Source organism: Pagrus pagrus, assembly GCF_965226575.1.
Source record: "Pagrus pagrus genome assembly, chromosome: 12".
NCBI lineage: Eukaryota > Metazoa > Chordata > Actinopteri > Spariformes > Sparidae > Pagrus > Pagrus pagrus.
The window spans coordinates 2,304,232-2,325,287 of NC_140196.1; the positions used below are offsets into that span (position 1 = coordinate 2,304,232).

At 43.2% G+C, this 21,056-nt stretch overlaps 1 protein-coding gene across 8 annotated transcripts in view; it reads right to left on the reverse strand.

Annotated features, from left to right (window-relative positions):
* Positions 1-2,374: 2,374 nt before the first annotated feature.
* Positions 2,375-21,056, reverse strand: part of dnaaf11 (dynein axonemal assembly factor 11) — a 37,555-nt gene continuing 18,873 nt past the window's right edge. For 5 of the 8 annotated variants that reach the window (XM_084369405.1, XM_084369404.1, XM_084369399.1 and 2 more), the window contains 6 exons: positions 19,566-19,643; positions 18,169-18,234; positions 17,986-18,055; positions 14,535-14,630; positions 13,728-13,819; positions 2,375-2,886 (listed from right to left, as the gene is read on the reverse strand). In XM_084369405.1, the coding sequence (XP_084225531.1) occupies positions 2,691-2,886; positions 13,728-13,819; positions 14,535-14,630; positions 17,986-18,055; positions 18,169-18,234; positions 19,566-19,643 (598 nt within the window). In that variant the 3' untranslated portion in view covers positions 2,375-2,690. Of the gene's footprint in view, positions 2,887-13,459; positions 13,660-13,727; positions 13,820-14,534; positions 14,631-17,384; positions 17,524-17,788; positions 17,860-17,985; positions 18,056-18,168; positions 18,235-19,565; positions 19,644-21,056 lie in introns of those variants that run through there. The other 3 variants (XM_084369401.1, XM_084369402.1, XM_084369403.1) reach the window with 3 other exon arrangements.

Consider the following 21,056-nt stretch of genomic DNA (forward strand, 5'->3'; position numbering starts at 1 on the left):
CTTGTTTAGTGAGAGTCTTCCCTGTTTACAGAGACAGAAGTGGACGACTGACAGTGTGAAGGACGGACCGCAGGACGGCAACAGGCTAGAAAAGCTGAACAAACCCAATATGTTCAATCTGGGTTTCTCAGAGCAGCTGATTGAATAGTCAGATAAAAAAGGTGTCTGAGTCTGAACTGTGTGACTGAAGACCTCTAAAAGTCATTATCAGCATCAAAAGACCTGAACTATCCCTTTAAACTCACCAGCTCTCACTCATAGATACCAGCTTGCAACATTAAAGAAAGTTAGAAAAATAAATTGTGGATCTGATGTAACTGACATGACGGCGCAGGGTGATAAGAAAAAGGTGATAAATGAATTGTTAAATATCAGTAATGAAGCTTTTCCCGCTGATCACCGGCGCCTCTGGAAACAGACTCATCCTCTCAAACAACAGCGTTGACGTTCGGCCGTCTTCATTAAAGCGAAAGGGATTCAGTTAAATGTACACGAGCACAACATGTGTTATCTGCACTGCACACGACAGACCAGATGATTTTTCAATAATTAATGAGGCAGAGCGGAAGTGTGCGTGTGCTGCCAACAGACCACCGATCAGCTTCTGCTGCCAACTGGCTGCGCTCAGATCTGGGTCGGAGTAATATTTGAGAATAATTGTTCTCTGGTCGCTCTGGAAAAGTCATATTTCAGTATTTAAAGGCCAAAGACTTTGATCAGAGGGCAGGTGTTAACAGACAGGCGATGTCCGTTTGGGTCGAGCTTTTGTAACCTTTTAAAACCCAAAGGTTAAAGTTTAAACTGCATCATCAACAAGATAAAATCAAAGCTGTTGTTCATCACTCCTCGCGGTAGGTTGGCCAGATGAACGTGTCCAGTGTGGACCACATCTGGGCCGCAAGAGTTCTGCTGTCTGTGACTCCTGCATGACACTCGATATGTGCTGGTGATGTTCTGACAGCTTAACACACAAAACATGCTGATCCGCTGCTCTCCTGAAGACAGAACCACATCTTGCGCAGCACCATAACTGAATTTTTTACATTAAAAAAATCTATATTTAAAATATGTTAGAAAAACAATACATGCTCAGATTCAAACCCAACAGAGCGATCGGATCTGGATCTGGACCCGCACACGGATTACATTACAGACGCTATTTCTGGACGAGCGGTTTTTCGTGCAACAAACAACCACAAACATCAAAATCTCCTGCATGATACGAGCCACGCAGTTTAAATATAGAACGCTGGGATGATAAGAGACGAGTGTAGCTGTCAGGAGGAAAAATGGTCCACAGCCAAAATGATCTCTCAAGGCGCTGCGGCTGTGACGGCACTCGGAGCTGCTGAGCGAGGAGGGAGGAGAAGATGGAGTCGTGACCTCCAAGTTCTGCGGGTGACAACTCGGAGGGAAGTAAAGAGCGAGGAGACTTCAGCCGAGTTTTCAAGGAGAGATGAGTAAGCTGGAGAATGTGTTTGGACCTGTGTCCTCTGGGCACAAAGAGGAGCCGCTCTGATCAAAGTCTGGCAGAAAATCGGCTGCCGAGCTTTGAGGAGGGCGCTCGGGAGGAGCATCACAAGAAAACAGAAAACACAACGGGGCAGAAGTACAACGGCTTCCAAAAACACACAAATGGGCCACAGGCAAAGCAGACCGAACTAGGCTGATTGATTTTCCAGCTTTCTGCAGCGTTGCCCTTCCAGCTGCAGTTTACAGGACACGAACCAAACATCTGCAAAGAGTAGCACAGAAAAATAACTTTTATTCTCTTGCTGAAGCTATTTTCTATTCTTAAAGACCAACGTCAGGGTTCAAAGAGTCATGAACTCACCGAAACGTCTCAGTTCAATAAGAATAACGTCAGTTTTTGTTTCCTGCACCTCACGACTCGTGAACATCCAGCCTGCTCTCACTCCCAACACTGTAAATACTGCAGCTCGGTCAAAGTTTGCCACTGTAGGTTCCCCTCATTGTTTCTGGAGGCGCCACCTCTAGCATGCTTCAATGAGCGAGACAAGTATGTTTCTGTTTGTTTAGGTTGAATTGTCTATTTCTCTCTTGTCACCACCCTGTGCTTGGGTTGAAGCACTTAAACCACCTGGTGAGGGTTGGGAAAACCTGTTTATGTCGCCACAATCACGGACGTAGATGGTGCGACTTAAAAGGTGGTTTTGTCGCCACTAAAATGGCTGGAAATGTCTCCAGGTGTCAATAAAAATATCTAGCGTGTCAACTCGTACTGCAGTTGTCCTCATTGGCTTGTAATAACGCCACCACCATCCCCTCCACCTCCTGTTGGACAGCACCAGAACCGCTCCATGTAATGTGAACTTGATATGCCAGGTTTGTCAAGTCAAAGATGATCGAGATCCTCCCCTTTTTCCATTTTGAATTTATCAAAAAAACATTTTTATTGTCTGCAAATCAAGACTTTAGGATACTTTTCCTTCAACAACCAGTACATGTGCAATAACAAAAAAGGTTTACAAACACATACCATGAGCAGGAACATGCACATCAGGATTTGATATTGATATTAACAAAGACTTTGCATCTTAACGGTTGTCATGGTGGGAACTTTTAGGTTTATTGACTCGTTTTAGTGAGCTGTGACAGGAAACGCCAAGTTTTCTTATGGTCCCATTAATTTTCAGAGAGCAGTTGAGTCCAGGTTACTTCTTAAACTCTTATATCAGTGGTGGGATGTCAGGGTCGTCCACAAACCCTTCAGAGGAGCTGGTGTGACCGCTGGTGGCAGCTGGATTCATCCTGGATGCTTCTAGCGGACCTGCCTTGGTGCTCTGGCGTGGTACGATGTTGGCGAGGTCGATGGCTGCGTGTTTACTGGGGTCCACTTCCAGCCTCTCGGGAATATTTGTTTTTCTGTGGAGTTAAAACGTCAGAGAATGAAATAAGTCAGAGGCAACATCATTATCTTCACTCTGTAAATGTCTGACGAGAAGAAAACAATAAAAGAGACCATATGTGTATATCAGGAGACTTTAGACCGTCGTGCGAGCAGCTTCGTATGAACTTCATGTTAGCTGTAGGTGTCGACCTCTAGTGGTCCTAGTTATAATGACGGCAGCAAAGGAGGAAGTCAAGTGACGTCACATAAAGGAAACAAAGTCTGCAGGGAGGAGGTGTTGTGGAATGATTTTTATCTGAACTTTTACATGACTAATGAACGTAATGGACCCCAAATCATGATATTTTCCCAAACCTCACCAGTTTCCTGATGTTGCCTTCCAGTGAACACAACTGGACAGCAGACTGTGACTGAACACAGCCTCTGAGAGCGACGAAGGTCAGTTTGAAGACAGCGACAATAGTGAATAAAGTAGTGAACTGCTGCTTTTACGTCTCCTGGCTGAACACAGCACACAGACGACTCAGCAAACCTCAGGAACATCCTGCATGTTCCCTTTAATTCCCCTCAGGGATACTAAATCTGCAAACAGTTACCTAATTTCTAATTGAATCAACACCTGATAGTCATTGAAGTGACACAGTGTAAAATGGTTAGCGGACACCAAATTACTTTAATGTTGAGCTGAAATAAATCACTTGTCATTCGTCTTGGTAACGTTGGTGGAGCGACGTCAAAGTTTCAAGATTTACTGTGATCGTACGAAGTCAATATGGGACCTGATATACTTTTATTATATATGGTGGAAAGGCACAGACTATAAATATGATACATTTATTCCAGTTCAGGTGTTACATCACATATTTAAATTGGGCTCCTGTAGAGCTGTGAAATAACAAATTACAAGATGTCAAATGCAAGATGTGTGTTTAATATCTCAGCAGGACGTAAATTATCTTTGTGTTCCCTTCAGACGACGCTGGTGATGAAAACACGCTGCAAAGAGAGACACGTCTCCAGAACTAATTTTATTTTATGTACTTATTAAATTCATTTGTAGTGTCCACTGAAAGAATCACAGATCGTAACATCAAACATCAAACATCTGGTCAATCTTCATTTGTTACATTATAAAGATTTAAAACATTTTCTTTTAGATAAACATGTTTATATTTCTTCAAGTAAGGTATCAAAAATATGTTAGATGATACTGAACTCTACTTCAACCTGTTTAAACCTGTTTGTTTGTTGTTGTTTTGATAAAATCCAGTGGGTTCAAATGGTTTCTTTCATTTTTCTTTTGCTGCTCAGACGATTAAAACACGTAACCTGGATCAGATGTTGTGAGTTTAAATCCTGCCGAGACTCGTTATGTAATTCTCAGTGTCGTCTGTCCATCAATGCTCTTTAACAAGTTATTTTGTCTTCACCTGTCTTTAAGTCAGTCACTTATTAAACCAATAACACAAAATTAAATTCTTCATGCCGACATTTTTTTTTAATTCATCTTCAGTTCATGAGCACGACAGCATCCATTAAATCATCTCCGCGGGGACGATGGTCCATCCTGCCACACAATCTGTTACCATTAAAAACCAAATTGATCTTCTCCTCCTCTGGACTCATCGCTTCCATCCCACAATTAATCAATTCATAATGTTTAAACCACAGACACACAGTCAGCTGAGCAGTGAGTGGTCAATGATTTTAAAATCATCTCTGGGGATTCTTATGATTACTCTGCGTGTGTGTGTGTGTGTGTGTGTGTGTGTGTGTGTGTGTGTGTGTGTGTGTGTGTGTGTGTGTGAGAGATAATGTCAGCCATGTAAGACGTTTGACAGCGTGTGTCTCCTGAAACATGGCAGAGGAAAGTAAAGATTTGGATTGATGGTAACATGCATCATCAGCCTGTTCTGATTGGACTTTGGTTCTGTCCTGGTCCACTGGAGGTTTGATGCGTCGTGTTTTGGACTCCTGCCTTTCTTGCCTGCAGCTCGCCTGACTTGTTTGCTCTGCTGACTGCCAGTTTGTCTGTTACCTCAAGCTTCTGAGCAGACTTTGACATTTTACTTTTATTCAGTGGTCTTGTATGACACTTGCATTTGAGTCCATTTTCATTTAGTGAGTTAGCGCGCCACAAAGTACAGCTCATATCTGGCTGTGAAAAGAGGAAAAAAAGGGAGAGTTTCTCTCCCCATATAACCCTCCACCACAGATTAATAGAATAAATATGAGGATGTGACGGTAAAATGACTTTTATTTGGTCCTTAATTTGTATCTCACGGTGAAACAAGTTTAAAAAACGTCCTCACATCACACAAGACGACGGTCTCGCACCAAGTGGGGAAAATTATTTAGTATTTCTTCTTCTTGGGACCAGTTTAGTGACGAGTGATGGACGTCAAGCACGGTTGTTTGTTCACGCTCACCTCTGCCTTTGGGTTGGGTTGGGCTGGGTTGGGTTGGGTTGGGTTGGGCACAGCGAGAGAAAGGATTGAAAATAAGGGAGACTTACAGCTGACAGCTTAGACTGATGGACATGTCATTATTTCTACAGGTCGTGGTCATTAAACAAAGACGAGGCAAAAGAAAAGTCAGAGGATCAGTAAAGTTATTACAGTTCAAGCTGAGGGAACAATGAACGTCTGAACCACATTTAATGATGATCCATCAATAGTTTACTTCTAAACCACCACCATAGAGAAAAGGCCTAGTATGATAGGATTCATCCTCTGAGGACCATGAACATCTATTTGATGAATTAAGATATTTCAGTCAGGGCCAAAGTGGTGGACCAGAAGAAAAGTGGTGAATATCGCTGTTCAAGTTAGTATCAAAGGCTTTGTTACACAAACTGATTTAAGATGATATATGATGACACATAATGAAGAATTAGAGGGCGAAGAGATGAGAATAACAGTTTAAAATGAGCTCTAATTAAATGAGTCAAACAGAGTGATTACAGAGCGTGAAGCGGCAGCACGAGGCGGCTCGAAGCTTCGTCGCTGAAATGGAAAAATCATGAATCTGAATGTGCAAACACACACGAACATGTCGATGCTCTTCCAGGTTTATCTAACAGAACCTCCTCATTATCAATTGAGAGTACATGATGGACGGCTGCACTCAAAACTGCTGCAGCAACAAAATGAAGTGGACACTGTTTGATTTCTGATGTAAAATCACTGTTTGTAAATCGTGTAGTTCGTCGAGTCGTCGGTTTCGTAGGCGGCCGGTATTTAAACGAGCTTTAATGATCATAGAGGCTGTTTGCGTCAGGTATCAGTCCACGCACGGGGCACCAAAGGCGAGATGATATTAATAAATGTGCTGATTTTCCAGGAAGAGCGTGGCAATTATAATTTAATCTCCTGCACAGCAGCTGACAATAAACAGCAGCAGGACGCAGGAGGAGGAGCCACTTCATTACTCTGTGCATTCTGCCACTTGTTTATTGAGCGGGGAATAAAGCTGCCGGAGGACGTATACTGTATATGGAGGTCCCCACTTCATTCAGCGCCGCGAAGCCGCTCTGCAGCAGCAAAATTACCAGCTCGGCTCGAGAAAATGGAAAAGTAATTCAGACCACTTTCCTGCTGATAGAAAAAGAGGCGAGTCTATTTTTAGATTGGATATGTTTGGTATGACAGACACGAACAGCGTTTTAACTGCTACTGCAGAGAGAAAAGCAGGTGAAACTGCCCTTTAGCAGCCAGAATTTTAGAAAACTGAAGTCCTGAGTTGAAACACGTGAAAAGAAAGTCTCCAATCTTTTTATTTGGTTCATTTCTTCCAGTTCTTTCCTGTAAAAAAGGTGTTTTATCCAGCGGAGGCTCTGAGGGTGTCACATCTGTACAGACCCAAAGCCCCTAAAGGCAAACTGTGATGTGTGATGTTGGGATATAACACATATACTGTACATTGTATACTGTGCTGTGAAAGGAACTGCCCAACTGCTGTCTGATTTGTAAGAAAAAGAGCAGAGGACATGAACTGAGTGTCCTCACAGGCTGATACGTCCTCACAGGCTGATACGTCCTCACAGGCTGATACGTCCTCACAGGCTGATGTGTCCATGAGTAAACTCAATGCTAATGTAAGAGTAGGTCTCATGACCGCCTGCAGGAAGATAACTGTGACCAAGCTTTTATCAGGACTAAGCTCCAGTAAGGTTCTCGCTCTCGGCCCAGTGATGGAGACCTGCAGTAATTGAGTTGTAATCGGCTGCAGTAACAACATCAGCAGGTTCTGTTCAGTGTCTGCAGCCACTGATCCACAGAGGATTAGGTTTGGAGTGGATGTGATCCACATTTAGATAAGAACCAGACTAAACAAGTCTCATGGACTCAGAGGAGCTCCATGTCATGTTCTGCATGGCCGGCTGGAGATGTGGTGTGATGATACCGGGGTTTACTCTGCCTGTCTAACTCCAAGGTGGGCTGACTTATTATCAGCTTTAAAATGTAATCTGATGCAGTTACTTATTACCTGTTAATAACTGTAGTCAGTTATATTAACGTAATGCAACTTGATTACTTTCTGTTGCTTTTGGATTACCTCAATAACCAAACGTGCAAATAAAGACAATAGAGTTATTTGGTTTCACTCAGACCAGAGTGATGTTGTGTGTTCAGTTTGTACAGACTAGTATAGTATCCTAATCGTTAGTAATCCTCTTTTATACTCAATGTATCAGTAATCCAATTACATCTTTGTGATGTTTGAACCGTAAATTAAATGTGTAGCAGTAAAAAATGTTAGGCTACAAACAGACGACATCACGGTCACATGGCTTAAACGTCGAGCTTTATAATTAAACTGTGGACATTTAATGATTTTATGTGGTAGGATAAAATGTGTAAATATGTTCAGCCTGTGGTTATTTCACTCACAGACTTTGAGACGAGGGAGCAGGATGAGCTAAAATGCGAACTGATTTCCAGGTTTTAGGACTACAAACTACACCCCTCTATTACGTATTCGTATAACTCCCCAAGTGTGACGCGTTACAGTAAATGCAGTACAGTACAAGTAAAAACACTGAAGAATCTTAAATTCACCTGTTTTAGGCGTAATCAGTCTTTTTGTTCTTGTTAACGTGGTTATTTCGTCCTTAGTTCGGACATTGAAGCTCTTTTCTGAATATATTCTGTTCATAAAAGTTTAATTATAAAAAGGGAGTGAATGAACACAGAATTCATTAATTCAAATGCGGAGGTGTAACAGAGGGGAGGGGTTAGAGATTTATGACATGTTGGAGGCCGGGCTAAGTTTAGCTCCAACGCTCATCTCGGTAACGGGCAGGTAAACCTAATCGTCAGCACTTCTCTAGGGGAGATGGATGGAGTCATTAGTCCAGGGCTACTCTACTAATGCCCTCCCATGGTTAGGAAGTCCAAAATGGCTCCCTGTAATGGGTCACCCAAGGCAAAGGCCCGCTGGTCATTATGTCTCACAGGTAATGAGGTCTGTGGAGCGTCAACAGAGGAGCAAAGCCTCTGCCTCTCGCAGCGTACTATCAGACGGGGAACGTGTTATAATGAGAGAGCCGGGCGGTGAAATATTGATAAAGTCATTTGTTGTAAAGTTTGCAGGCTGGCTGATGCAGGGGTCAGGAGGAGGGGAGGGAGGTCAGGGGTGAACACGCTGCTTATTCTTTTGTAAACCAAGATAATCAAATCAGCCCTGAGGGACACCATCACTGGGTCAATTTATTATGTTCATGCGTTACTATGAGAGGTCGCAGGACCTTTCGGTTGCCCTGAAGGCGCCGTGATAGACCTTTAAATATGCAAACTGTGCAGCTAACTAATAACAATTCTTATCATTTCTGTCGGTTAAAACTACAATGTGCTCATCGAGTCAATAGCTGAAGTCTGGGACAACAGTGACATTAAACATTTAGTTGATCAGCTGAAATTTTGAGGTTTTATGTGAGCAAAAATTCACCTTGGGAATGGTGATGGTCATTTTGCATTATATTCTGTCATGTAATAGAGTAAATGACTTACTGCTTAACTAAGACGATAATCAGATTAGTTTCAGCCGTAAAGAAGTCTGACACGACAAGAAACACAAGCAGTTAAACAAATATATTTGGACAGAAAACAGTAAAATAATCACCTGAACTGTTCATCGAAGCTTCAGATTCACTTTGCTGCTTCACCTTCGACCGGCTGTTCTTACAGTCGCCGTCTGCTCACAGTTCTTTCTTCAGTGATTATTAGCAGGGCTGCACATTGTTTCAGCATCGATACTGCAATGTGCACGTGTGCAATAGCGACATTGCGGGATGTCCAACGTCAAGCAAGACAAATCAACTCACACGTCACGCTGCAGCTTTCGTGCTGCTTGATGCAAAAGCAAAACGTGCACGACTCTCATTTTCCATGACGTCTGTCTAATATTACAAAATGAACGCTGATCTAAGGGTTTGTTAATACAAGGAGCAGAACTATCACAAGGTGTATCCGATTCTTGCAGCCCCAATTATTAGCAGTACTTCAACATGAAAATGAAGAGGTTTGTATCATCTGGTTGAACTGTTGGTTTGTTTCCACTACGTCAGTTCGTCTTCTTGACACATCAGACATATTTTAGTGACGCCAGCATCGTAACAGAACAACGACAATAAGAGCCGGATTGAAGCGCAACAAAAAACACACATATCTGCTGTCATAGCTTTCAGACACCCTGATTGATGCCACCATATTGTTAGAGCTCTGCTTTGTTGGATATCACCAGCAGTGTGTGATATGTTATCATGAGAGCTGGGAGGACATTTTGGCTTGTGGAGTCGCTGATGTAACAAAAGAAAAGTCTCTCTGAAGACATGATGAGGAAACAGGATCAGAAAAAAACTCAGAGTTTAAGTTTTCTTGTTCATTTCTACATAAAAACAAACTGTAAGCTTAAAGTGTTTTCACCTGATAGTTGTGGAGAGTCCTGAAAGATTATTCTCAGCTGATTGATTGACTGATCAATAAAAAAATAGATCAACAATAACTATCAAACATCGTCTTGTTCCAGCTTCTCAAATGTCAGAACTTTTTCTCAGATCTCTTTGTAGCTTTGAACATCTGAAGACATCACCTTGAATTCTTGTGGATATTTTGTATGATTTCATATATTTTATAGACTTGATGATTCATTAGTGAATTGATTTTGTGAAAACATAAAGAAATCTGATGAATTGATAATGAAATGTGTCTTTAGTTGCAGCCCTGCTGCAGGAACTGTGAGCCCCCTGACTTAAATCTAATAACACAGATTTAACTTTGTAGGTGACCCTGACCTCTGACCTTTCAAACACACCTTGGACATCATCCCAGCCGTCACCAGCTGTGGGTTTTAGATAATATTTGATTTGCCATCTCAATGATACAATTCACACATTGTGTCATCAAGCGACTCCATCTGAAACCTAATCATGGCCTTCAGATCCATTTCCATCCACGCCAGCGGCTGAATAGAGAATCTGTGGGTAAGTCTGGGGTCAAAGGTCGCCTCTAATCATGTCCAAATGACCTAATAACTCAGCAGCCGGCGGTGCTGCTCACCTGTCACCTTGCCGTGGTGCCGCAGCAGCTTAGCATTTTTATCGAATGTTTAATTTGAGGATACAGGATTGCACCGGGGCTCGTCACTGTGTTTGATGGGGCCAGATGAAGGACAAGAAGCGGCTCCTGCTCATAAAATGGTAATGACGTTAGTGCGGCGACCAGCGTACCTCCAGGGAAGGAAGGGAACAGACCGCAGTCAAACAGCACTGCCGACTAATGTGGTGATCATGAGGTGAAGCTGCCGAGCTCTGAGCGAACCTAAACTAAACCTCACTGAGCCGGACGAGGTTCAGTCTCCTCCACAGAGGACGAGACACTGTCAATAATTCATGTTAGTGTTGAATCATAACATCTTACTCAGAGTGAAAATACAGTACGACCCAAATGTTTCTAATTTTTCCAATTCAGCTTTCTATCTTTGACAGAAACATTGTTTTTATTCACTTCCAGCTGCTTCTAGTTTTGACGTTTTGACTCATCATCTCCTGCAGATATCTCGAACTAAAACTTTTTTGGTTGGGTTTTAATGTGAAACTCTTGCAGGAAGTGTTGAGTTTCAGGGACATTAACTTTACACCAAACACAAGAAGTATGTCTGTTAAAAAGAGACAGTTAAAGCAGTTATAGTTAAAGCAGAGGAGTGGTGAGTGGGCCGGGAAATACACACTACGGTGAAGTTTGTTAGGGACTTTGTTAGAGACACTCACCATGTGAGACTGTGCCATCATCTGAATACTTCAGAAATGTGCTGACCGTTTTCCAAAACACGCTGTAGCATCTTCAAAACTGATCGATCACAGTGAACATCATGTCTGCTTTCATTTCTATCAAAGTGACATTACAGTTGTGTGATAATGCAGGTGGAAGTGCAGATTGATTTGAGAAGTCTCCACTGTTTTTCCTGCCTAATGTAACATAAGCAAGTTTCAGGCCTCTGTGCATTGATCTGTATTCTGTATGGGCAGTAATGGAAACCAACGACTACCTGGAAGACAGGAGAACGTCTTTTCAGAGTCAGAAACAAGACAATGTCATGAGTGCATCATCCAAACATCCAGACCCCAACAAATGTCACCTCATCAGGATATTAAGTATATTGATTCTGAAAAGTCAGATTGTTATTCTCAGCAAAGAGGGTTTTTCTCAGCGTCATGTCATGGCTAGACTAACGGTTTCTAAAGGGACAGTGCACAAAACACTAAAACCTGGATTAGCAGGAATTGGATTGGTTGCATCCAAAGCACGATCAGGCAGAGCCACAGAGAGCACACCACCGGAAAATCAATACATCAAGCTTAGTTCACTGAGAGACAGAAAAGCAGCTTCATCACAGATACAGAATTTACTAATTAAACAACACAAGACAAAAGACGGCTGTCTCGTAGCGCTCTTCTAAACCACTGCTCACTTCTCAGGAGAGGACTTATGGTTACAAGTACACTCTGCGTGGCGCTGACGCCGTCACCTGTAAGTACTGACGCCTTACTGAGTGATTTATACAGGTGCGCTGGTGTGTCTGCGTCGCTGGTGGTGGTGAGCGATTTACCAGCCATACTTTTCCCTTTAAACACATCGACCCATTCGACTCACAGCTGTGTTTCTGGGCTACTCAGACTCCTGCACAGAGCTGACGCCACCCTGACCGAGGAGAAGCACCGCTCTGTTCTTCAGAGACATAATGGACATTTCTCAAACATTCAACTCAAACTGAAATCCTCATCTTAAAAAAATGAATAAACAAATCAAATAACAGCTGCTCAAGCCTGGATGCCTGAAGCAGGGACTAAACCCCACTGCAGAAGTGTTTTACTGCATGTGTGAGCATCCTGCTCCCAGTGTGCTGCTGCTGAAGCTCCGGTCAAGGTTATCTGTGGCCAGTACGCAGTCATTAGCCGGGAGAACGCTATTATCAACACGGCTGATAACATGAATCATGCAGAGCGTTTAAAATACAACAGGCATCTGTAATTAGGACAACAGGGACCTGATAAGCCGGAGGCAGTTGAGTATGTGCGTATTCAACTCAAGGCCAAACAAAGACTAACACCACGGCCAACTGAGACCAGCGCTTGACTCTGATAAATTCATACACACACACGGCTGCAGGCCACAGCTCTGCTGCTGGAGACTCTTTATGTCTCATTTATAATACAAACTTGGTATTTCTTATCATGTTATCTTATATTGTATCATATAAATATGATGGTATATTTATTACTTGGCAAATTTAAGCACCTCAGAGTATTTACTGAGAGTGTTGTGGACTCTTTTACAACCATAGTCTAGTTCAGTTGGTCCAAATCAAGGAAAAAAGAGTGTTGTCATTTTATTTCTGGTCAAATTTGCGTTCAAACTGACTCATTAAAAAAGAACCAAGACGAGTAAACATGAGGTCACGTGGACTGTGATAAATCTCCTTCATTGACAGTTTGGACATCATGGAAATCTGGTGACCCCCCGCAGGCCAGGCAGCACATTATGAACCTGATGTATTTATTTATTTTCTCTGGTGTCACAAAGAGCTCATAAAGAAATGATTCATGAGGAGAGTTATTGGTTGGTAATCAAAATTTCATTGCAACTCAAAAGCCGACCACATGGTGTTGCATTATATGTCAGATGTCAATTAAAAATCACTGATAGATGATGAATTTCCAGCCCAGGATGCAAAAGTCGTCCCACACTGACTGAAACTCTCTGTCCCATCTTCCACCACCCAAACACATTTAACTGATTTACACACCAACACCACCCAACAAGCGGCAGCAGTGAGATGGTGGCCTGAACCTGACCAGCCCGACATCTACACAGAGGAAGACAAAACTTTTTCAAGGAGCTGCAGGCACCTTTCACCTTTATGACTTAAATGAAAAGAAATGTAAAACCCCAGTGTATCTGTATTATCGTACTTTGTACAAACTCATGTTGTTTTTCTTCTGTTTCCATTTCCCATCGTTATTTGTAGGTTTAAGTCTTTATGTTCATTGTTACGTGTGCTTTTGTATTTTGTCTTTTTTTTATTGTTGTACATTTCCTTTTTAGATTTGCTCGCTTATATTGTCACAAATATTGTGTTATAATATCATAAAGACGGTAACATCAAGAACGAAAGAAAACAAAAGACCGTAAAATGCTGAGGTGAATATAAAGTACTGGTTTGTAGGTTTGGATGAGCTTCAGCAGCTGAGGATGAGTGTTTATGAAGCTCCCAGTTCATGCTCCTTCCTGTCAAACATTATAGGGACGTCTGTCATCACGTTAGCAGCTGCAGTGACTGTACAGAATATCTTTACCTTTTATTGTCCTCAGACGAGCTGCTGCGTCGGGTTTGGCGCGCTCTGGGCGGACGCGGGACGGTCTTTGTCGCTTTGATTTCACCTTCAGCCTAAAACGACACATCAGAGGAAAGAGCATGTTCACTCAGAGTCTCTGCGAACAGCTTCCACACTTTTATTTCTGAACTGTTCAGTGGCGCTCTGGTGCAGGATGGATCAGGAGCCATATGGAGGATTGATAGTGGCAGCTCTGATTCTGCAGTGTCAGCACCTGCTTCTCTTTATAGACACTGTAAAGAGCTCCTTTATTACAAAATGCCTGATTCTCATTGGCCTGAGCAAAACTATCACAGAAAACAGCCAACAGTATGAAGTTCATCAGTAAAGTCGTAATTTCAGAGTTAATGAGACAGAGACAGAATACTTTACTTGGCATTAGCCGTAAGCTAGCGACACCAAGGTTGTTTGTGTCTGTGCTCAGTTTAGCCTCTGACTGAACTCAGCACTCACCAGAGGTCTTTGTTATCCTGAAATGAACCGATATCAGTGGAACGTGAACATCTGCACCACATTTCATGGCACTAAAACTAAAATCTGTTTAACTTTTAACTAAATTGTTGGAGCAGCAGCTTAACATCACCGTCTTTAAATTCACATTATGAGTCAAAACTAATCCACAAAGAAAAACTCCTTCGGCTCCTGAGAGTTGGACATGTGCCGTCCTCTCGCTCGGCCCAACAGCCTTTTTGTAACTTTCTCTGCTGCAGTCCCGTGTCCCCGGCTCAGGTGTACATGTGTCCCAGTCCGATGTGTCACTGTACGTACCCTGGGCATGGTGAGGACCAGGTGTCCGGTGGTTTGGGACCTCTGAGCCGTCGAGCTGTCGGGCTTCACTTCAGCAGGCAGAACCATCTGAAATATCTGCAGATTAAATTATTCATAACTTTAATTAAGAAGATTAATGCGCTGATCTGGCACCGCCGCTGTCCCAGTGTGTCAAATGACTTTAATCATTAGTGGACCTTTTTATAGGTACACTTTCCAGAAAAGACTTAGGAGAGTGACCAGAATAGCTTCAGCTGAGAACAGCGGCCATCAGTCACTGGAGCGAAATCCTATGAAAACCTAAACGATCCGTGTGGGAGGAAAAATAGGGATAAATTTAGATTTTTCCATTTTTCCTTTTACTTTTGTTTCCTTCTGAGGGGGGATTCAGGGGAAACCATGCCAACAGCAGGGAGAGGAAGGAAAACTCAAACCGTCCTCTGACTCCGCTGCAGCTGTCAGATGATAGTGACGTGATATACACACCTACCGATGACTCCTGCAGTCAATCCCCCGTGCACCTCCGAATGAGTTCATATTTAGAATGAATTTTAAAGGCCTGAGTTGATGTATCGCTGAGTAAATCACACCACCTGTCCAATCAGGCTGACCCCTGGCATAAAACAACCATCCATAAATACGCTAACAGCCTGAAGCGGAGCCATGACATTCAGGACTCTGGCAGCGAGGGCTCAAGAACTCCCAACCTGCAGGGCTCTGTGTTTATAATTGGTTTGCTGGAGGCTGGAAACAAAAAGAAATGACACCTCTTGGATTTATGTGCGGCCAAACAGCTGTTTAATCAGGCTTAAAGGCTGCTGTGGTCTGTTCGTGGGAGATTAAAATCCTCCACACATTTCCTCAGTGCTGCTGAGGGACAACAGATGTAGAAATGATGCGTGCGCACATTAACCACGCAAACGCCATTTGTCACGCATAACCTAGGATATATAAAAGTACAATGAGCGGTGATGTGGCAGCTCACACAGACTAGTGAAGTTTTCCAGAGATGATGAGGATGAGATTATATATAAAGACAAACTAATCAAAGAACTCGCAGCAACGAAGGCTGACTAGTGTCGCTTCACGTCGCCTGTTTCTCGTCTAAAAAGCTGCACTCGAACACACCACAGAGACTACAGCTGATAGCAGACGAGCTTGATATTTTGTGCCTGCTTGAGAGGAAATACCTCTCCACACTCAGCACTGCAGACACTCAAACTGTAATGATAAAGCAGTGTTTGCTCTCGCTAATAAAGCTTCTCATCAAGAAAATGTCTGAGAAAAAGTTGAAAATGTCACTGTTGAAGAGGCAGAGAAAAATGAATGCAACGCCGCACTGGAGGAGGTATTACAGCTGCATATACACGCAACAAAAATAGACATGCAACACTTTTGGTTCTGCTCTCATTTTTCATGCGTTCAAATCAAAATCTGTGCAGAAAAAAACAAAGAAAAGTGATTGAATCAGGTCGCAATCACAAACACAAATGCAGGCGAATGTAAAATCGCCTGCCGATGCTGAATGTGGCCGATGCAGACGTGAGGCAGACGAACACGATGTGCTGAGCTGTTGTTCGTTTGAGGGGTCGAACACACGTTTGCTCTTTTGATTGTGGGAGTGACTTCACCGGTCAGAGTTCACCAAAGCTCAACTCGCAAAGCCGAGATGCAGATTTGCTTCCCTTCACAACATGCAAATATGTTTTCTGCTCCTTCATGCGCACAGATTGGAAGTGAATGGGAGGTGAATTTGATTTATGTGTGCTGGCGGTTTTATGGAAATTAGCCTAGAGCTAAATCTGGTGTATTTACATCTTAGATGTTCATTAATACGCAGAGTCCCGTTACAAATAAACAAATAAATAAAAATAAATAAAAAATGTTGGCAAAAATAAAAGTGAAATAAACATTTTGGGTCATTTTACGCCAATTCACCCAGAAACTTTTCCCAGTTCATGTCAATGATTTATAAAAAGTCTTATAAAAACTATCCTCCAAATATTTATTAAGTTATGATTTTTTTAAGTTTGGCCCTCAGAGCCTCAGCGATTTTTATATTTTTGGGCTTTTAGCCTTCGTTTGGACAGGACAGCTCAGGAAACGGGGGCAGAGTGAAGGAAAGACACGGAGCAAAGGGCCACATCGAGCTGAGGACTCAGCCTCTGTTTGAGTCGAGCTTCGTGGGGCTTCAATATGAACACTATAAATATGATGACTGATGGTTTGCAGGGGTACGTGTGATGAATTAGCGGGACAGGCGCTATAAATAGCCCTAGCTCTGTGTAAGGGCAGCTCTTCTCATGACAGATCAAGAGAGTGATGCAGCTCTCAGTACACCGACATGTCAACATGCAAACGGATGTTTAAGGGCGTTTCTGGGTTCTCTGCCGGGAGCAGTGGGAGTGGAAATGAGATGAAAAGATGTCTGCATACTTCTGTCTCTGAGTGTAAACACAGTTTTAGTTGTGAATCAACACAGTTAACTGCATCTGGTCCTTGGTGGTAAACTCTGTGGGTCCGATGACAGGCAGAACCGAGCCTCCCTTCACAATAAACCACAGTCAGACTCGTGCAGATCTCACGCCGCGAGGCAAACCAACGCCTGACGCAAGATAATACAAACTGCTCAACTTCTGCTGACAGTGAATCTTCCACTTGAGCTCAGGTGATCACAGGTCATATTTTATTTACATCCACACTTTGGCTGATCAATTTTTAGATTTAGTAGAGAAAGAGTCTCACTCTGGACGGATTCCATCTTGAAAAAAAAAAAGTTCTCAGGATGTGTAATAAACTCTCTCCATAAACGTATCAGCAGAACGTCCGAGTCAGAAACAGGTCTGATGATGCAGCAGCTTCTGACAGCCTTTTATTTGCTCTAAATCTGACTCTTCATCCATCACGCGCCTCTCTGCACCCGACGCAGCAACGAGCATCATCTTCATGAAATTCACTGCAGCCTGTAACCATATGACTCACTCCATACCTTTGACAAGTATGTATGTTAGGAGGCAGTGTGCGAAAACACAGTGTGAGCATTGCTGGAAACATTTGGGATGATATAAGTACACAACTAGACAAAGTATATAACAAAGGTCTGGTCATTTTTTAGGCAATTTAACGCAGAATTGTCACGTTATATCTTTAATTTATCGTCATAGGTTCTGTGCAGACTTACATCAAAAATCAACCCACACAGACCGAATCTGAATATCTCCATGATGGAAAATGTTGCTGACTAATGTTCTGACCTGTAACTCTAGAGGTTAGAGGAGATTTAAGAAGCGTGTCGACCTCTCGGCTGCTGCCCTTTCCTGAATTCCTGAATTTATGCATTTGCTAGAAAGCTCAGAGTGTTCAGCCCAAACGGTGCGAGGACAGACTTCAAATGAAGCGTCTCCTCATCTTAAAGACTATCAACTAATCTATTCAAATCTCCACAGCGTACCTTTCCTTTGACGGTGACTCTGGCGTACGTTGGCTGAACATCCACGTCTATCAAGGAGGTGTCCATGTGTCTGCGAGGGGAGAGAAGATGGAGGTCCAGGTCAGTTTGTATAACACAGACACTGAGAGTGAGTTTTTTATCTTATAACAGAATATGTTTGGAGATCGAGCTCACTGTTCCTACCTGTAGACTGCCAGGTCCAAGACGATCGTGTTGTTTTCTTTATCTTCAGTCAGACAGAAATCCAACCTTGTAAATGTACAAGAAGAAGAACGCACCATAAAAACCTGATGTTTGGCAGAACGCTGCAACGCTGTTTTGCCGTGAAGCTCCAGAAATGTTTTGTGGACCACGACACTTCACCTGACTTTCCATCAGCATGTTGATGATGACTGAATTTACTCTACAGAGAAATGAATCTGATGTTTCCATCGGGGTATTTTTTAAAACACATTAATTTAAAAAAAACTGCATGTCAGCTAATTCATTCAATTAAAGCCTTTTCTCGTGAGAAATATTGTGTTTGAGTGGCGTCAATCTAATGTATGACTTTACAAGCCGTCCATGAACGGACGATAAAAACTGTTAACATGACTGACGTGATGCTTTGACTGTTATCACCCAGGCAGCGCTGCACCGTGCTGTCCTGTCTGCCTGCTGATGTGAAGTGATATATCATATAAAGGATACATTCCTGACCTCAGTGTGTCCTCAGCTCAGATTACAAATGAAATCAGCCGTGTTTTTGAGGCCTCGACCCCTGTGGCCTTGCTCTGGATATAAACCTCTGGCTAATGGAGGGAGACCGGGGTGGCCCGCAGATATCAGGTTGCCCCCCAGCTCACTGCTGTGAACCAATCCAGTACCGGAGATCAGAAACCGAAGGCCACAAATAAAGCAATCACACAGCACCTGGTAGCTCTTTACGCACCTCGCTGTCTGAGCCGTTTGACCGCGACAAGGTAATCGAGGGTCTCACAGAAAAAACACTGCAGGTATGAAGAAGTGTGAAGTGTATGAGAGTTGAGCTGTGGCCGAAACAAAACTGAAGCAGTTGATTGGATGTGTTTTGTTGCTCTGGCTGATACAGAACTAGAACCAAAACCAATTATGTTGCTTGCTGCTGCATTCGCTGCTGCAGCCGAGTGGATCGGTCGATTTCCCTCGCAGTCAATCATCAGCTGGTCACACTGTAGCACTGCTCGATCAATGAGCTGCTGAGATGAGGTCCGGCCAGGGGTGGAGGAAGTATTCGGATACTTTACTCAAGTAAAAATACTCCTCACACACTATAAAGATACTCTGTTACACGTAAAAGTACTCAATGGAGATGCAACTAAGTACATTTACTTAAGTGCTGCTATCGTGGTACTGTGGAGGTACTTCTACTTAACGTGAGTATCTCCATCGTCTGCTACCATACTTTTACACCCCTACGCTTGTACTTGTACTTTTTACTCAACTACATTTATCTGATAACTTCAGTAACTAGTTACTAGTTAATCAGAAAAATGCTGAATATCAGATCCTCCACCCAAAGTAAAAAAAAAGATTTCACAGGTTGAGTGTGTGAATGTTACTTTGGCTCGTTGACGTTCATGACTCGTCCATCAGCAGTGATCAGCGTCCTCGGAGGCTTCGGCTTCTTCTCTTTCTCCCTGCAGAGAATACAGCAAAACATGAGTGTGTGTGTGTGTGTGTGTGTGTGTGTGTGTGTGTGTGTGTGTGTGTGTGTGTGTGTGTGTGTGTGTGCGTGCGTGTGCGTGTGTAAAAGGTGGACTGACAGACGACAGTAGGAGAGTTATGAGGTCTCCGGGGTGAAGGAGAGAGCCAGCCCTCCTCCAGCGGTGTCAATAAAGGGAGATAGAACAGATGATGTGCAATAGTGGGTTTTACTGTAGGACACGCACACACACACACACACACACACACACACACACACACACACACACACACACACACACACACACACACACTCTCTCTGTGCCCTCAAACCTTTCATTTCTCGAGGCTTACACCACCGATGCCCGTGTGTCCAAAACATAACCAGTGTTCAAACAGCTGCTAAATGTTGGCAGGTAAGACGCACTTCAGACTTAATGTTTCTTTATTTAATGCTGAATTGACGAGAAGCCAGTATTTAGAATCCGTCACAGCAGTTTGACAAGGTTTATTATGTTTCTACCTACGTGACAACTCTCAAAATTGAGCGATTTGTTGAGGGAGATATTTTGGTTACTAGTTCAATGGTTCGATCAGTTGAAACAATCCGTGTGTTCACAAACATCTGCTGCTGACATTGACAGGTTCTTCTTCTTCTTCTTCTTTTTCTTCTTCTTCTTCTTCCTTTCATAAATGATTGGTTGCAGTAAAAGGATCTCCATGTTAAATATTCATAAATCCCCTCTAGATGGACGACATGACTTAGATCTTCAATATTTTTAACTGAAGCCACTCAGAGTATTTTCCCACCACCTCTGAGACAAATGATTTCCTGTATTCTCATCAACATCTGCTGTACAAGCAGTCCCTCCGCGAGCCACACGAAGCCGGCTGTGACAAGAGCGCAGGCAGGGAAACGCTCACTTCACATGCGTCCATCTATTAAGCCCACTGAGCGGCAGATGAATGAGTCGGCAGTCAAGGCTGGTGAGTGTTCAGCGCTCTGCCGAGGGTCGGCCATCACGACCTCTGCAGCCGCACACCGGCTGCAGAGAGGAGGGCTGTGACGGCGTGTTCGAAGAGCCTTCAATCTGCTGAACTCAGGGACGCTACGTTCATGTTGTTATTTGAGCGGTGCGCTGCTGAGAGACCTCTAATGAGTGTAAGTGGTGCGGTAGAGATGGGCGTTAGACGAGGCACTAACACTCGCTGGGTTAAAGGTTCGATTACCACTGTGATCATCCACGTTAGAGGAGGAGGCAGGATCACCACGTGTCCATCAAATTACAACCATTCGTCTGATAATTTGTGCTGTAGTGTGCGTATGTGTGTGTGTGTGTCTGTGGGGTGAGACAGGGGGCAAGTATCCACTTGAAAAGATCAAACCAGAAGGAGCATCTTCATCACTC